Genomic DNA, 16,677 nt, shown 5'->3' with positions numbered 1-16,677 from the left:
GGTTCACGATGTGGCGAATCGATCCTCTTCCAAATGTAGCTGGTACTTGCATAGTTATGGAAAAGAGTCTCGTGAGCCTTGAAACGCACCATCGACGGGATGGCTTGACGATCGTAGCTCCCGGTATTGATCGCTCGTAGGACACCCCACAGTGAAGAAACCCAATGATCCATGTTTTGCGGAGGAATAGCACACAAGAACAGCTTTCTTGATCAGAGCAGAACCGGGTGGAGTCGACCTACATCATTAATCGCAGTACCCGGTACACGCATCATCGTTGGCACTAAAGGACTGAGATTGTCTTTCGCCTTCCATCAACTTTTCACATTCAATTTGATCCCAAGAAGCTAAATTGTTGTAACTATTAGTTATCTTTGCCATTGAGCACTTCAGACAATCTAGTGGGCTGCCGTACCCGTGCTGAAACGGCCTGATATCTCGTCTCGGCGGCTTGACTCGCACACAAAAGCGGCCAGAATTTGTTTGCTCTGGGAGCCACTCGAAAAGTGAAACTCGTTCGTTTCCCAGCTTCTCGAACAATAGCGGACAGTCTTGCGTTTTGTCTGCGTTTGAAATACTAGAATTCCTCGAAATCCAACCCCAGAATTCGACTCACCGACTGTCATCACCGGGTTCCCCATCCGTGCGTCATAGCTTCGAAATCGAAACGTTTAGAAACTACCTAGCAACCACCACCTCAACAAAGAGCCCAAACACACCAGATACAAATATCTTGTATGATGAGTTCGTCACATGGGGCTTCGAGGCACTCGCGATCGAGCTCTGATAGTATTGATCCGTTCTCCGACCCAGACATTTATTATGGCGGCAACGAGAAGGCGGTGGGAAGACATGCACGGATACATCAGCGAGCACAATCCGCGGTCAGTTTATATTCACCTACAATCATAATAAATCTAGATTGACTGGTCGAATACTGACGCTTCTTTGTACTTTTAGACTTTGAAAAGGTTCGATTTGACCGATATCAGTAGCTTTATCGGGAGGAGATCCAGTCACGGTGCGCCCACTGCATTGCTCTTGTGTAAACTGAGAATTATATCCGCGGACTCGTACTAACGGACTTTTGTCAGATGAGCTTTCACATACAAGGAGGTTTTTGATTGATGTCGATACGACCTTGGAGGGGTTATTGGAGAGGGAAGATACAGACAGAAACATGCAGATTACAATCGAGGATGAAGGGCCAAAGGTATGCTCAACAAAGTTGGTTCTAATGTATCCAATATATAAACTAAATAACAAAACCCCTCAGGTCTTTTCCGTCGGTACTGCCGCGTCCTCTGGGTTCAACAGATTCGATCTTCGGGGCACGTACATGCTCTCGAACCTTCTTCAAGAATTAACAATCGCGAAGGATTATAGACGAAAGCACATTATACTCGACGAGCAGCGTCTTAACGAGAATCCAGTCAGCCGTTTGTCCCGCTTGATCACGAATTCCTTTTGGAAAGCTCTTACGCGGCGGATCGACGGGTCGAACATTGATGTTGTGGGAAAAGACCCTAAAGATTGGACGGATGACCCCCGGCCTCGAATATATGTACCTCCAGGAGCCCCAGAACAGTACAAGTATTACCAAGGGATCGCGGAATTACGACCGGAATTGCGTTTAGACGTTCAGCTTCTTCCCCCAGAGGAGGAGATTACCCCTGAATTCGTAAGGGACCTGAATGATAAGCCGGGGCTTTTAGCCTTGGCTATGGAGGAGTATACCGATGAAATCACTGGAAAACCGACTTTACGAGGTGTGCCATTTGTGGTTCCAGGTGGACGATTCAATGAATTGTATGGCTGGGATAGCTATATGGAATCCCTAGGGCTTATTGTGTCTGACCGGGTGGATCTGGCAAAGAATATGGTGATTAATTTCTGCTTTTGCATCAAGCACTACGGGAAAATTCTCAACGCAAATCGCTCGTACTATCTCTGCCGCTCGCAACCCCCATTCCTCACAGATATGGCATTGAGAGTCTACGAGCGAATCAAACCGGAGCCGGACTCGCTTGAATTTCTTCGCCAGGCTATGTTATCCGCAATCAAAGAATACTATAGTGTCTGGATGTCAGAGCCAAGGCTTGACCCCGTCACTGGGTTGTCAAGGTACCGACCAGGCGGCGTTGGTGTCCCTCCCGAGACAGAACCGACACATTTCTACCATATTCTCACTCCTTTTGCTGAAGAACACGGCATGTCTTTTGATCAATTTGTCCAAGCATATGATAGTGGAGAGCTCAAGATCCCTGAGTTGGATGAGTATTTCTTACATGACAGAGCTGTTCGAGAATCGGGTCACGATACATCGTACCGTCTTGAGAAAGTGTGCGCCAATTTGGCCACGGTGGACTTGAACTGCCTGCTGTACAAGTATGAGGTTGACATTGCTCGCACGATCCGTGATCACTTCAAAGACAAACTCTATATTCCCCCGGAGTTTCGTACCAAAGGCAACGATTCGAAGGAGTTTGAGTCCTCGGCGTTATGGGACCGCCGGGCAAAGCGTAGAAAGGCTCTGATCGATAAATATATGTGGAATGAGGACAAAGGCATGTACTTCGACTACGACACCGTGAAGCAGGAAATGACCACCTACGAAAGCGCAACCACGTTTTGGACTATGTGGGCCGGCGTTGCAACTCCACGACAAGCGTCGATTCTCGTCAGCAAAGCCCTTCCAAAATTTCAAGCTTACGGCGGTTTAGTATCCGGTACCGAAGAGTCTAGAGGGGTCATTGACATTGACCGTCCGAACCGTCAGTGGGACTATCCGTACGGCTGGGCACCACAGCAGATGCTCGCATGGACAGGCTTATTGCGCTATGGATACCAAGAGGAAGCTGAGGCACTGGCTTATAAATGGCTGTATATGATCACAAAAGCGTTTGTTGATTTCAACGGGGCGGTGGTAGAGAAATATGACGTTACCAGGCCAATTGATCCGCATCGTGTGGACGCTGAATATGGAAATCAGGGCAGCGATTTTAAAGGTGTTTCGAGAGAAGGGTAAGTCCATGCTTCTTGATCAAAGGTCGTATGTACTGTTGCTAATTATGCTTCCGCAGGTTTGGTTGGGTCAACGCGAGTTTCGTTTATGGCCTCCAGTTCTTGAACGCCCATATGAGACGAGCCCTTGGTGCATGTACTCCGTATGATACGTTCAGCAAGGCCACAGCATTGCAGTACTAGTGTATAGAGCAGGTGCGAGGCGGACATAGTGAAAATACCATAGAAAATAGATAGGAAAGGAGAATGACGGCGAGGTGGCGTCAACGATGCCAGGGTGCATGTACACAGCAAACAGGGTGATTTGCTTTCAAACCGTGGAGTATGCTGTTTGCTCAAGTTTTATGCTCTTGTTCTATTTACAACCAATTCTGTATCCCATTTTACCGTCCATATGTACCTAAATGTGAACCCCGTCTGTTGGCGCACTTTCTCACCCTCCTAAATTTGATTCTTGCTCTACGGAGCTAAATAAATTGCTCAGGATTCCTAGACGTAAACTTTTGTACAAGGCGGCACCCAATCAACCGTCAAAAGTGAACAGGCGACCTGGGCCAAGGGGAATAGGCAAGTCCTGCAGTGCTCAAGCATAGTCGTAACTTCTGAGGACAAAGAAAGCGCCAAAAAGCCGTAGGGTGTCGGGTTTCGATGACCAGTTCGGGAGCTGCGGGTTTGGGGAGTGGGAAACTGGCCCATATTTATGCTAGCTCTTTTATATATTTTCTCCTATTAGAACCAACGGCTGCACTCAAACCCCATGGTAAAGTATCCAGAAAATATTGCCCGGTTCTTTCAACTTTTTCCCCTTAGAAAATGTGAAGGTGAAGAAACGTTTGGAAAATTCAAGGGGAAAGAGTCAAGAGACTTGGGAAAGGGGTCCATTAGTGCTGGCACACTCCTAGAGCAGTAGGCAGCTCAGAAATTCAGTCCCCAGCTTGCGGCTATATAAACTGGTGGATATTTTAGGGGATGGAACTGCCAAAATCAAGTTATCAGACTCTTCGCGCACTTGGAAAATGAGCATAATTGTTTCGTGCTTATAACCAAATAAATAACTAAATTAAGAAAGGGGGACCTTTAGCTTAGACAAGACGCCTTCATTTGGATGGCCTAGGAGTAAGATTCAACCAGAGCCCTTCATGCCTCCTGGTTCGGAGTGCATATCATGCGACAAAGTTTTGCAGTGAGTATTCTAAGCGCTAGCCTGGTCTTCTTTTCATATCTTACTTTTAATTTGCCAAGTATGTAACTATTCATAGCAAGTGTATAACTAGTTGAAAAGTCCGTTTCTTGGTATCACTGGCCATGTAGTGCTCAACACAAAACTGAAAGTAAACACCAAAACGCGTCTCCGGGGAAGAGACACCTGTTTGTATAGTTCAAACATGCTGCATACCTTCTAGATAAAGGACAGTGATCTGGCTTGCGCAAAAGTGCTTCCGCGCTCATTATCAATGCATTGCGTGGCTTGGGGCCGAGGTACTCCCTCTCACCATGATTTCACAACAACAATGCTGTCGTGACCTCCGGGCTCGGCCAAACTCCGTGAAAACAGGGCAAGCAGTGCGGTGCAGCTCTTCTGAAGCTGCCAAAAAGATCAGATGAAAAGCGGCCGCAGCGGTGATGTCATGTGAGCTGCACTTCACATGCGTTTGCACTGTTTGCACCTGCTATCGGGTGGTCTCCGTGTAATCTTACCGTCACCGTAACGGCGCTAAGCCCGCTTGGGCATCGTCGGCCGCTGACCTCATCGCCACCACACGCGCTCTCGGCTGCTCAACGACCTCCAGAACACACTTGCGATGGCGCCCATCTGCTTTACTGCTCGAGGGTAAGCAGGAGATGCCATGTGCGCAAGGCACTCTGTGCGAGGTTGACGGCTATCTCCCGAAATATTAAGCATCCGCAGAGCTCGCCATGGCTCCGCCGTTGGGCCGAGGATTCTCCTGCGCCCATAACCTCAAAAAGACTTCCATAAGAATCATGGCCCGGCCACTCTCCAGACCCAGAATCCAAAAGGAACATGCCAGAACCGCGCTAGGCCTCTCAGGTGCAGCTTTCCTCCTTTGACGATCTCGTCCCTGATTCGCAGGGTATGAATTCTAGCAAGCTCCGGACCTTTTTCTCCAATGGAGGCCCATAACCCGGGGCCCAGCTCGGACGCTGGCCGCTTGTGCAACGAGCTGTTTCTGTTTCCCTTTCTCCCTTTTTGCCTTGTGGGAACGAAAAGCGATTAAGGTTGTGCCAAGTTAGCGCTCGTTTTGCCTCGGGGGAATCATCATAGGCGCATGATTTTTTTTTTCGTGGAGAATGCCCTTTTGACTCACATCGGAATTTGATTCCTGGAGCATATATGTATGGGTGGCCGGCTTGAGGTTCTTTCTCGTCTGATCTCTTCCTTCTTTGCATTGCGCTGCATATACCCGCTTCTCACAAGTACATACCCTTGACTTGTCCATATCGTTTAGCTTCTATTGAAGCTTCTATATCCTGTTTCCTTTTCGTGGCGTCGTCAACCTCTGCCCCTTGGAATATAGAAGGACTTTAAAGTGACCCGGTGGTCCTTGTTTCTAGAGCTTGCTGCCTATTAGATTCACTCTTTTCAGTCTTTAGAATTCCGTCAAAATGCCGTTGTCAGTCGAGCAGGAGGACCAGCAATACTGGCAAGAAGTCGAAGCTGTCAAGCAGTGGTGGAAAGATTCCAGATGGCGATATACCAAACGCCCATTCACAGCTGAGCAGATTGTCGCCAAAAGAGGAAATTTGAAAATCGATTATCCTTCAAATGTGCAAAGCAAAAAGCTGTGGAAGATTGTTGAAGATAGGTTCAAGGTATTTCCCGATTCTTCTACGAGGATGTGATGGAAAGATCATAGCGCTGACCAAGACAATTACAACAATTAGTCAAAAGCTGCTAGCTTCACATATGGCTGCTTAGAACCTACGATGTTGACCCAGATGGTCAAATATCTCGATACCGTCTATGTTTCTGGCTGGCAAAGTTCCTCTACCGCCTCTTCAACGGATGAGCCATCTCCAGATTTGGCCGACTACCCGATGGTGAGTCTAAGCGTCGGGAGGCTAATATTTGTCGAAAGTAGCGCTGACGGAGTTGACCGCAGAACACTGTACCCAACAAGGTCAATCAGTTATGGATGGCCCAGCTCTTCCACGACCGAAAGCAACGAGAAGAGAGGCTTCGCAATCCCAAAGAGAAACGCGCTTCCCTTCCAAACATCGACTATCTCGCCCCCATCGTCGCTGACGCTGACACCGGACACGGCGGTTTGACTGCCATCATGAAGTTGACGAAACTCTTCATTGAAAGAGGAGCTGCTGGTATCCACATTGAGGACCAAGCCCCTGGGACGAAGAAATGCGGACACATGGCTGGGAAGGTCTTGGTGCCAATCAGCGAACATATCAACCGCCTGGTCGCCATTCGCGCACAGGCTGACATAATGGGTGAGCTTCTCCCCTGAAATATCGTCCTAACAAATCCTCATATCTGACCTCTTTCCGCAGGAACCGACCTCCTCGCTATCGCCAGAACTGACTCCGAGGCCGCCACCCTCATCACATCCACCATCGACCCGCGCGACCACGCCTTCGTCGTCGGCTCCACAAACCCTAACGTCCCCCCACTAAACGACCTCATGGTTGCCGCCGAGCGCGAGGGCAAGAATGGCGCCGAACTCCAAGCCATCGAGGACGACTGGACCGCCAAAGCCGGCCTCAAACGCTTCCAGGATGCTGTCATCGATCAGATCAATGCTAGCTCCGTGGTGGACAAGAAAGCCGCGATCGCCACCTTCCTGGGTGAGACTAAGGGTAAGAGCAACGCCGATGCGCGCGCTGCGGCGCAGAAGATTCTCGGCACGGCAATCTATTGGGATTGGGACGCGCCGCGCACCCGTGAGGGATACTACCGATACCAAGGCGGCTGCCAATGCGCCGTCAACCGCGCCGTCGCGTTCGCCCCCTTCGCCGACCTGATCTGGATGGAAAGCAAGCTGCCAGACTACGCACAAGCCAAAGAATTCGCCGACGGAGTGCATGCCGTCTGGCCCGAGCAGAAGCTGGCATACAACCTCTCCCCCTCATTCAACTGGAAGACCGCGATGCCGCGAGAGGAGCAGGAGACGTACATCCGACGGCTGGGAGAGCTGGGGTACTGCTGGCAGTTCATCACGCTGGCGGGACTGCACACGACGGCGCTGATCTCGGATCAGTTTGCGAAGGCGTATGCGAAGCAAGGGATGCGGGCATATGGGGAGTTGGTGCAGGAGCCGGAGATGGAGAACGGGGTGGATGTGGTGACGCACCAGAAGTGGAGCGGGGCGAGTTATGTGGATGAGTTGCTGAAGATGGTCACCGGGGGGGTGAGCAGTACGAGTGCAATGGGCAAGGGGGTGACGGAGGAGCAGTTCAAATGACGGATTGTAGATTGAATTCTCTTTCTTATTGTCATGGGTTTAAATAGAGAGGAGGTAGATTTCTAGTGGAAAAGGTGTTTTCTTTTTTTGGGTAGAGGACTATCCTGTAACTACCATTGGCTCTGGGTTGCTGCTGGCATAGTTATGTATTCAAGTTCATCTGGGATAATAAATGAGAACGTTCCTTGGGAGAAGCTTGGAAGAATACAAGTAATAGAACCTGGCAGTGCATTTACTTGCGATCATGATAGATTTGGATGTATTCGAGGTTCAAGTTCCTGGCCCAGAAACTTGGCTTCTGTTGATGAAGAGCCTGGGTTACTTTGTGCAAAGGATACTGACAGCACACCTTTGAGGCTGCTGATATGTGAACGACTCAATCAATCAAGAATCATCTGTTCTCCGCAGGTCTTCTTTACCACCACTTCCAAGCCTATCTCGCATCTGTTGAGCCTCCAGCCCAACGGTAGCAGAGAAATGGTAACATTCTTCCAAGGTTCGGCCAAACCCAAGGCCCCCAGCATCTGAAAAAGACCCAACGCTGACTACCAACCGTTGTCCTTTGACGGGGGGACTTTTAGATTTGAAAACCACCATTCTTCACACTCGATTCAGAGCCGCCCGGTCACTCTTCGGATCATTGGGTCCCACCACTGTGAGGGTTGGGTGGAATCGTGTCATCAAAGGACCGTGCGATCCTCCAGAACTTGAAGCACTTCTCTACATTGCGGAGCATACCACTATTCCAGTTCCTCGGGTCCGGTGTACATACAATGGACCAGGCGGCATGTATATCATGATGGATTACATCCAGGGCACAAACCTTGAAACTCTGTGGTTGCTTGGCCGGTTGAAGCCTGAGGATAAGCATGCCATTGTCAATGATATGGTGGCTATCCTAGCTCAGCTTCGAGCACTTCATCCTCCCAAAAGAAGGGGTAGTTGCATCTACTCAAGGTGGAGCTATTCTTGATTATCACATTGGTAGCCATCTTGTCGGCCCATTTCAATCTCATGCCAGCTTCCACTCCTTTTTACGAGGCGGTGTTGTCCTGGAAAACACAGCAAAGATCTTTGGAGAAGAAGTTGCATCCTGTCACCACAAGAAATACCAGACTTTCTTCTCCCATGCAGATTTAGCCCCGCGCAATATTATCATACGCAATGGCAGGATTGTGGGAGTTGTGGACTGGGCACTGGCAGGCTGGTATCCAGAGTATTGGGAGCTAACAAAGGTGTATTACACTTCCTTCAAGGTGCCAGAGTGGCATGAGAGACTCAAAGTTAGGCTGCCTTCATATGCGGATGAGCTCATGGCAGAACGAATCCTTTGGAGGCTATATGATGAACCGGGAAACATTTGGCATAGTTAGCTTGGTCTCTTGATATACCCGCATATGGCGTAAAGGACATGCAAATTGACATACAAACCAATCTCTCATACAGCTTTTCGGTCACCTTATGACATTTTGGTGCCTGGTTTCTACACTGTACCCGCTCTGAGGCGGCTCTGGCGTCCTTATCCTTTGCTTGGCAAGTGACTTCCATAAGCCTGATACTCTGTACGTAGAAGTATACTTGTAAGAGCTTGGCTTCAACTCCAGAAGGTAGATAAAATAAACCAAGTCATTCTATAATTTCATAGATAGACACTTATGATAAACCCCTATCTTATAATCAGGCTAATATAATTAAACAGTTTGGCACCAAACATCCTGCTGAGCTAAAGCCGAAGCCGAGGTGGCAGCTTGTGCCTAGCTACTATAATATTGTCACATCAAATGTAGAAACGCAAGAGTCATTATGCATAGCACATTACAATTCAAGGAAAAGAAGAAGTAAATAATCGCCAATAGGAAAATGCATGCATTGCTACCCAGCCCAAAGGAGAAGAGAGGTAATATGCTTGCTCAGAAATATAAAATAAAAAAGTTGTAATATTCAAAAGAAATCAAACAAAGAGTCTATTCCCCGTCATATGCCCAAGAAAAAGATAAAGGAACAAGACCAGGTCATGAAGCTAAGAAAAAAAGCAGAAGAAATTAAAAGAAAAGAAAAAGAAGCAAACTCATCTAATCATATCTTTATCCCAACAAGAATAAGACTCCAAGCAAGTTTCTGATAAAAACATTAAAATCCCGAATCAACAAACTCCCACGCTGGCTGGAGCTGCGCCTGATGCGAATGCTGACGCTGACGCTGAAAATGCTGAAAATGCTGTTGCTGTGCTCGCTGTTGTTGCTCAATCAATCTCACCAGAACACGCTCGGCCTCGTTCAAAAGGCCGGCGCCATTCCAATTACCGCCCGCGCTTCTAGAAATAGTAAAACGAATATGCTCAATCACTGCCGTTAAGTCGTGGCCGGGGGTGATGGGATGCGGCCCCGGCGGGTGGAGGAACTGGTGGAGAGAAGAAAAGGAGGGAGAGGAGAGGAAGGTCGAGATGTACTGATGCATGGTCATCGGAGGCGCAGTTGAAATAGGCGTGACAGGAGAAGGATTTGCCGTGATTAATTGATTATTAGATAGAGTGGCGCGGTTTTCGTAGGCATAGCAAATTAAAAGGCATATATACAATACCCAATTGGATTGGAGCATTGTCAGGGGTCCGGCGGGTGGTTGAAAAGACGTTGTATTGTTGTTATGGAGGAAAGGAGGGGTTGGGCCAGTGGCAGTGCGGTCTTGGGAATTGGTAGAAACCGCAGAGGGGGCGGGCGAGTTGAGGTACCCATTCTGAAGCTGATCCATACTCGGTCGGCGTGGACCCTGAACTGAAGCTTTCCTCTTGCTGCAGTCAGAATGATGAACGGTATATTGAAGAACGTGTATCGCGTGCCACAATGCCGTTTTCACTTCTGTGGTGTTCGAAGCCCAGGTCCGCACTCGTTCTTTGGCTGTCTGAAACTCTGCCTCGCAAACCTTGCGATTGAAAAGCCAGGATTCTCCGCTAACGGTTAAGATTGCTTGTAGGGGGATGTGCTTGGCTGCAAGGTGGGCATGGTACATGAACCGGATGTAGGACGACCGCGTGTTTTGGCCATAATTACCAGCTAGGTCGATCTTGCCTGCAACTTTCTCAACAAACACCGCCATGACCTCTTCCAAATCACTTGTGTTAGGTAGAGTTTGGCTGAAAATAAGACTGGCTTGAAAGGGGTCAAGATCAAAACCGGGGCCATCCGTGGATTTGATAATCCGTTCTCTAGCAGTAGAAGAAACCAGTGCTTCATAACCTTTGGCATGCTTGGTCCACTGATTGATATCGCCGCATTCCCAAAGCTCAGAGTTACATGGGAATGGGAGGTCGACCTTTGGGGAAATTCGATACTCCCTCATCACAGGGTCCAGGTTCGATTGGAGAAAAGTTGCTAGCGGTTGTTGGAACAACACCGACTGCTGCACCTCGAGAATGAAAGCAGCTTGTAGGACTCGCCTGCGGGTTTCGTGTTCGACCCAGGACTTGTGCGCGTTGGTGATATCGTCGGGGCTTGGGTTCTGAGGTAAGCTCTGGTATGCAGCAAGCGGGTTCCGTGATGCCCAATGGCTGTCCTGAATAAACTACAAAGAATGTAAGCAAAGGGCCAGGTGCGTGCACTAATGCTCTCCGCTTACACTGCCATACAAGGTTCTCAGTCGATGAGAGACCTTGACATCCGCCCTGCGCGACCGATTTTTAGACAAAATCTCGAGTAAAAATACCGCCTGGATATCAGATATCCGTGAACGACTAGTAATAGGGCCTCGCTAAATGGGCTGTCAGCTCTTGTTATCATTTGCCGGGCGAGTGATGAAAAAGCCCACCTTGGACAAAATCTTTTGGCAAGCCTCAAGTAACGCCAAAGAATATTCTTTTGAATTTGGACGACGATCATACTGCGATCCAATCGCCACCATCGCCCCCGCCATCAAAGGACTCGGTTTCGTGGTAAAGAAAGAAGCCCGGTGAACGATTGGAAACAGCGGGTGGAAGTGCTGCCAGTAACACTCAAAACAATCCTGCCACTTGGCCAGGTCAATTATTGCCATTCCATTATCGCCTGAAACGACTCCGGGGGGGAAGCAAGCTCGCGTCGCAGAGCAAACCATTCGACTCCATCCAGGTTGGAGAGGGGTACTGGTACGGCTGGAGGACCGTCAATAACCTTCCGGCTGGATGTCCAACAGATAAGGGAAGGTTCACCTACTGTCTGGGGGATGTCGCACCCAAAGGTTGTGGAGGGCAACATCTGCGGGGGCTGGGTGACCGCCGCTTCCAGGGGAGTCCAGTCGGGGTAGGATGCCATGAGAGTGGGGGAGGTGGTGAGCTGTTGGGCAAAGACGACTTCGGGGAACTGTTCGATGACGGGGAATTGTGAGGACACGGGAAATGGGCTGCCGTTCGACGAGGAAGAGCGCGAACTGGCGGGCGAGGAGAATGGGGCCCACATCGTCGACAAGGTGGTAGGGGGTTTGGGGGACGGTTTGGTTCTTCTGCAGCGGTTTTCCGGCTTGGCCCCAAAACGGGGCTGAGAAGTCGCCTGCATAAGATTGCGGGAGCGACGTCGGAGGAAGAGGGAGTGATTCGGAAGGAGTGGGAGTGGGAATTGTGGTTGTGGTCGTTGTTGTTGCTGCTGGGAGGGTATGACGGACGGGGGTCAATCGATGGTTGGGGATCGGAGTAGGATTCGAAGCAGTTTTGTCGGAGACGGTCGAGGCGCGACTAGTCTTCCGGCGACGAGAGGATGATGGCCTGGGGGCCCGCTTTTCAGAATCGCTGTGCAAACAAACAGGCACTGGTCAACTAACTAGCCTACCATCTCACAAGAGAAAGAGAAAAAAGTGAGAGAAAGCGATGAGACTCACTGTTTCTCGATGTGACGGGCGAGCAAGTCGTGTCGGTGAAAACCTTTGCCGCAACCTTCCACCGAACACATGAATTCTCTCCGCGGGTTGTGGTTCAGCTCATGGCGCCTGCGATGATGGGGGTCAGCTTCTCTCTGGGAGGTGTGTCGAGCGCGGTGGGAGGTTGTGAACGCGTACCGTCGATGCTCAGCTCTTGTGAAAACCTGCCAGAGACAAGCGTCAGGAGTCCGCTCGCGGGCAAATAACTCCGTGTGTGCATCGCGGACCACTCACCTTTGGGCAGCCGGGGAATTGACAGAAATGAACGCGTTTTCCCTTCTTCGCCTTGCTGATTCTGTGCGTCGCAGGGGTGTATGTGATGGGCACAGCGGCTTCGAGCAATTCCCGTTCGCGTCGAATGGAGAGCGCAACGTCTTTGGATAGCGCGTTCGCCGTCGACTCCGGCCGGCTGAGGGTTGTGGGCATGGGCATCTCCCACGGCTGGCTCAAGGGCATCGGGTGGCTACCAAAAGGCGCCATGGACGGGGCGAGCTGGAAATCGAGCATTGGGGCCATGGTGGATTGGGTGATTGATCTGTCCCGGGAGTGACTGGCCTGGGTGGTCGCCATTGTGTGCGGTCGTGGAGGGGAGCAAGTGCAGCGAGACCGAACCTCAGTGTTGCTTGAGCCAAAGCGAACCGGGGAGGAGCAAGAGGCAGTCGAAGGCCAGCCATGGGGAGTTAATAAATAAGTTGAAGACGGCCCGTGGGGACGATTTGTATGAATCGAGGACCTGGACGATGCACGATCGAATTAGTGCGCAAAGGAGCTGCAGGGTGCAAAAATAGAAGCCCGCACGAAGCAGCGCCGAAAAAGCAAAGAGAATCGCAAGCCAACCCATCGGAGATCCTCCCCTGGCATCCCTGGACGAGTTAGCCGCAGGGCAGAGGCTGAGTGGCTTCACGCACCACCCACCCCTGGCGGTCGACTCGTCCCACGCTCAGTGTCAACGTGGTTTTGGGGTGTTGTGAGAGGTTTTGAAACATGCTTGACACCGCTGGCTTCAGAGCATGGTGACATGCAGCCGCAAGCACTCGCTGCACTGCTTAAAAATAATCCCAGGTTGGGGCGGAGCGAGAGCCGCCCAGCGAAGCTTGACACCGCGTTCGTCCAGTGGTTTGCTCTACGCCAGCGTCGACTCCAGAGAGTTCAAGGCCATTGACGAGTCAATTCTGTCGATTCACGGCCGTTGACGCTAGCGTCGTGAGCTGCTGCTGGCCCACGGGTTCATGATTCAAACACCAGATCTGAAACGACCATTTGGCACCGCTTCCACAGCGTTGTAGAGTGAGTGGCTTGGGGATCGGTGGTGGTGGATGGTGTTCCCTCTGCCTGTCCGTCTGCCCCTCTCTCCCTCGGTCTCTCTGTTCTCTCTCGCTCGACTCTCGTGACTACTAAATCAGGAACAAAAGCCGCCAAAATAGCACCTGCACCATGCCCCATCCGGACTAGCCGGCCTATAAATAGCCCACGCCTTCGCCCTTAGTCATCACTCATCCTCTTAGTCTTCAGCTTCTGGAATCATCAATAATCGGCCTTGCTCAAGGAGTCGAGCAGTGCTGCTTGCCCATCACCGGTTCGTCGATCATCCGTCCCACCCCTCACCACTCTACTTGCTACCAGCAGCTCGTCGCGCCAATAATGATGGCCAATCTGGATTCTGGGGCCAACGCTTGCCCCATGCTTCTGTGGGCCTCTTCTGTGCAGCGAGTTGTACATTCAGCAAAAGCAGGGTCCAATGCCACCATCTTGGATACCCGTGGGGCCATGACTTGCATTTTTGGCATGTTGTGGTTCTCTAGATCAAGCAATCATGAAATGCTCGACCGCTGCGGATTGTGTCCTCAATCCTCAGGGCCGCCTGCAACACAGAGATCAGTCGGGGAATTCTTCACAGGCGGCATCATGGATGTCTCAGACCCTGTGGCTGATAGAATCCCCGGAAACAAGAGCGAAGCTTTCGGACATAGCCTCGCCAGACCTCACCCACCATTCTCGATGCCGCACGAATGAGGGCAGCTGCTTCGCCGTTGGCCTGGTGAAGAACCGCTCCAGGGTCCAGGGAGCAGGACAGGGAACAGGCGGGGGAACACGGGATACATAGCTTCATGTCATTAACCGACGAACAAGACTAATTAACTGCTAATTACTCGGAATACCCTGAACTTCACCGCCCCAACCGTGACTCGCGCGACTTCGAGTTGCGAGTCGATGAGGTTTCAACACGCGAGCGCCGCCGTCAACAGCGAGCCCGCTTGGCGAAGCCAATTAACTTAATTAACTAACAAGTTAACTCGTCAAGGCCCTGCATGTGTGTCGAAACATGCGGGTGCCGCATGACGATTCTACTGTCGGCCTCCTTCATCATATCATGATATTGTTTTCTGTAATCATTCTGTGCGACGCCGCACGGCAGTAGTTAGTAGTGTCGCCGCTGTCTCCTGCGTGTGCCGGATTCCCTCGTGGGAGCCATTGCGAGTCAGGCCACCCGTCTAAATTTAGCATCGGCGCCACACCCGCCAACCGTCCCTTAACCTATCCGGCTTCACCCGCCAAGTCTGGTTGACCCCTTGGACTAGGTTGGGCGGCATGCCAAACGACTTGTGATGAGACAGCCGCTCGACAGGAAGTACTGTATAGTTACTGCACTTAACTCGTCTTCTCTGACCCTGTAATAACAACAATTAAAAATAATTATAACTAAGACTCAATCCTCGTCGCGACGAAAAGCGAACGGGCGAAGCTGCCTGCTGACCCGAATTGTTGGGTAAAAATACGAAGAATCACCCATCTGATCGACTTCAAAATAAATGCGACGTCAGACTGGACAGGCCAAGGCTGCAGGGATTCCCCCGCCAGGCCAAGAGCGCGAAATCGCTTTTGAACAATTGCGGGATGACAGGCTGCTGAGCCACCTTCTCGTTGCTTGCCAAATTCCCTGTTTGGGAAGACCGGAACGCATCAATGGCTGGGAACGCTCTCTGCCATTGCCGTCGACCCCTTGCAGATACCCGGATGAGAGATGGGCTCGAAGGTGCAGACTTGCCACATGTCGGTGTGTCTACGATAAAATGATGCCAATAATAGCCATTCTGGCCTGGAGCCGGCTTGAATTTTCAGCTGGATGATATCGCATGCTGCTTTCTGCTATCATACACCGTTCAAACAAAAACAATATCCCCAATGTCCCCCCGTTCAGTCGTTCTCGAACCCCCTCCCTCCCTTTGAAGACGTCGTGCGCTTCTACCCACAGAACGAAAAAGTCCGCCCAAGTTTCTTCTCCACTTCCTCAAACGCTTCCCGCACCACCTGAAGCCGGGGCCTCATCACAGTCGACGTGTCCGCGCCGCTCTCCAGAAACAACTTCAACACCCTCGCGTCGAACTTGGTGCGGCCCTGCGCAGCAACAAACGTAGCCTCCTCCATCGCAAGCTCCAGCGCCGTCCTATTCTGCCCGTTTTTGGCGTGGATGTCTGCCCCATGACGAAGTAGGAGCGCCAGCACCGGCTCCAGACCCTCCTTGAACTGCCGCTCCGCGATGAGGTGGAGTGCCGTGGAGCCGCTTTGGTTTCTCGCATTCGCGTCGAGGCCGTGGGTCAGCAGGAGCTCCAGCAGCTCAAAACTCGGTGCGCGGCCGGGCCACTGGATCAAAATGTGCGCGAAGCTCCCGTGCCCCGAAATGTCGGCGGGGATCTGCGCGCCGTGCTCGAGCAGCAGCTTGACGACCTCATAGTCTTCGTCGATGACGGCGGATTCGATGGGGTTGAAACCGGTCTCCTCCTCCATATAGTTCACATTGACCCCGTTCTCAAGCAGCATCTCCAGAATCGTAAACACCGCATCGCGCTTGGCCGCATTGTTCATCAGCTTGGCCCGGGCCCGCGCGATTACCGTGCTCAGGAGCAGAGTTTCCTTGTGTCGAAGCCCAATCGTACGCACGCTGTTGACATCCGCCCCGGCCTCCACGGCTTTTTTCGCAGTCTCCACGCTTCCCCTCTCAGCCGCCCACCAGAGCGCGGAAGCCCCGCTCAATCTTGCATCTCGACGGTAGAGCTCAGGGTTCAATAGGTCGTAAAAGTCTCGGCAGGTTTGAACAAGGGAGTTGAGGTCTTTGTTATCTTCAACGTTCTCGGCAATGTGATATAAAAGCTCATTGGGCATGCCGGCCAGCTCCGCTTTGCATGGAAAGGTCGTCGCCATGACGATGCTGTGAATTTATCAAGATAAACACAATAACTGGCTCTGGTCGGCACGGCGATGACATGCAGAGCTTGGATGGCGCTGAAAGAGGGTGGGTAAAAAAAAGGATGGTGGTTGTGAAGGATAAACTTGCTGG

At 51.1% G+C, this 16,677-nt stretch overlaps 5 protein-coding genes across 5 annotated transcripts; 3 read left to right on the top strand and 2 right to left on the bottom strand.

The window, feature by feature from the left end:
• Positions 1-740: 740 nt before the first annotated feature.
• Positions 741-3,207, top strand: UREG_06913 (neutral trehalase; the record flags this gene model as incomplete). The annotated part of the gene is made up of 5 exons (XM_002583900.1): positions 741-884; positions 961-1,021; positions 1,095-1,213; positions 1,277-3,024; positions 3,084-3,207. 5 exons carry the CDS (start codon positions 741-743, stop codon positions 3,205-3,207), a joined length of 2,196 nt encoding a protein of 731 aa, XP_002583946.1.
• Positions 3,208-5,649: 2,442 nt separating this feature from the next.
• Positions 5,650-7,460, top strand: UREG_06912 (isocitrate lyase; the record flags this gene model as incomplete). Its single annotated transcript, XM_002583899.1, has 4 exons — positions 5,650-5,856; positions 5,929-6,084; positions 6,147-6,489; positions 6,550-7,460. The coding sequence occupies 4 exons, from the start codon at positions 5,650-5,652 to the stop codon at positions 7,458-7,460; spliced, it is 1,617 nt and encodes a 538-aa protein (XP_002583945.1).
• A 2,130-nt stretch (positions 7,461-9,590) lies between these two features.
• UREG_06911 (uncharacterized protein) lies at positions 9,591-12,911 on the bottom strand (the record flags this gene model as incomplete). Its single annotated transcript, XM_002583898.1, has 5 exons — positions 9,591-11,018; positions 11,262-11,574; positions 11,641-12,189; positions 12,303-12,505; positions 12,576-12,911. The coding sequence occupies 5 exons, from the start codon at positions 12,909-12,911 to the stop codon at positions 9,591-9,593; spliced, it is 2,829 nt and encodes a 942-aa protein (XP_002583944.1).
• Positions 12,912-13,985: 1,074 nt separating this feature from the next.
• UREG_06910 (uncharacterized protein) lies at positions 13,986-14,354 on the top strand (the record flags this gene model as incomplete). Its single annotated transcript, XM_002583897.1, has 1 exon — positions 13,986-14,354. One exon carries the CDS (start codon positions 13,986-13,988, stop codon positions 14,352-14,354), a length of 369 nt encoding a protein of 122 aa, XP_002583943.1.
• A 1,230-nt stretch (positions 14,355-15,584) lies between these two features.
• On the bottom strand, positions 15,585-16,541 carry UREG_06909 (uncharacterized protein; the record flags this gene model as incomplete). The annotated part of the gene is made up of 1 exon (XM_002583896.1): positions 15,585-16,541. One exon carries the CDS (start codon positions 16,539-16,541, stop codon positions 15,585-15,587), a length of 957 nt encoding a protein of 318 aa, XP_002583942.1.
• Positions 16,542-16,677: the final 136 nt, after the last annotated feature.

The sequence above is a fragment of the Uncinocarpus reesii genome, genomic scaffold (genome assembly GCF_000003515.1).
Source record: "Uncinocarpus reesii 1704 scaffold_4 genomic scaffold, whole genome shotgun sequence".
In the NCBI taxonomy this organism is placed as follows: Eukaryota; Fungi; Ascomycota; class Eurotiomycetes; order Onygenales; family Onygenaceae; genus Uncinocarpus; species Uncinocarpus reesii.
This window is presented reverse-complemented; position numbering and strand designations above follow the sequence as displayed.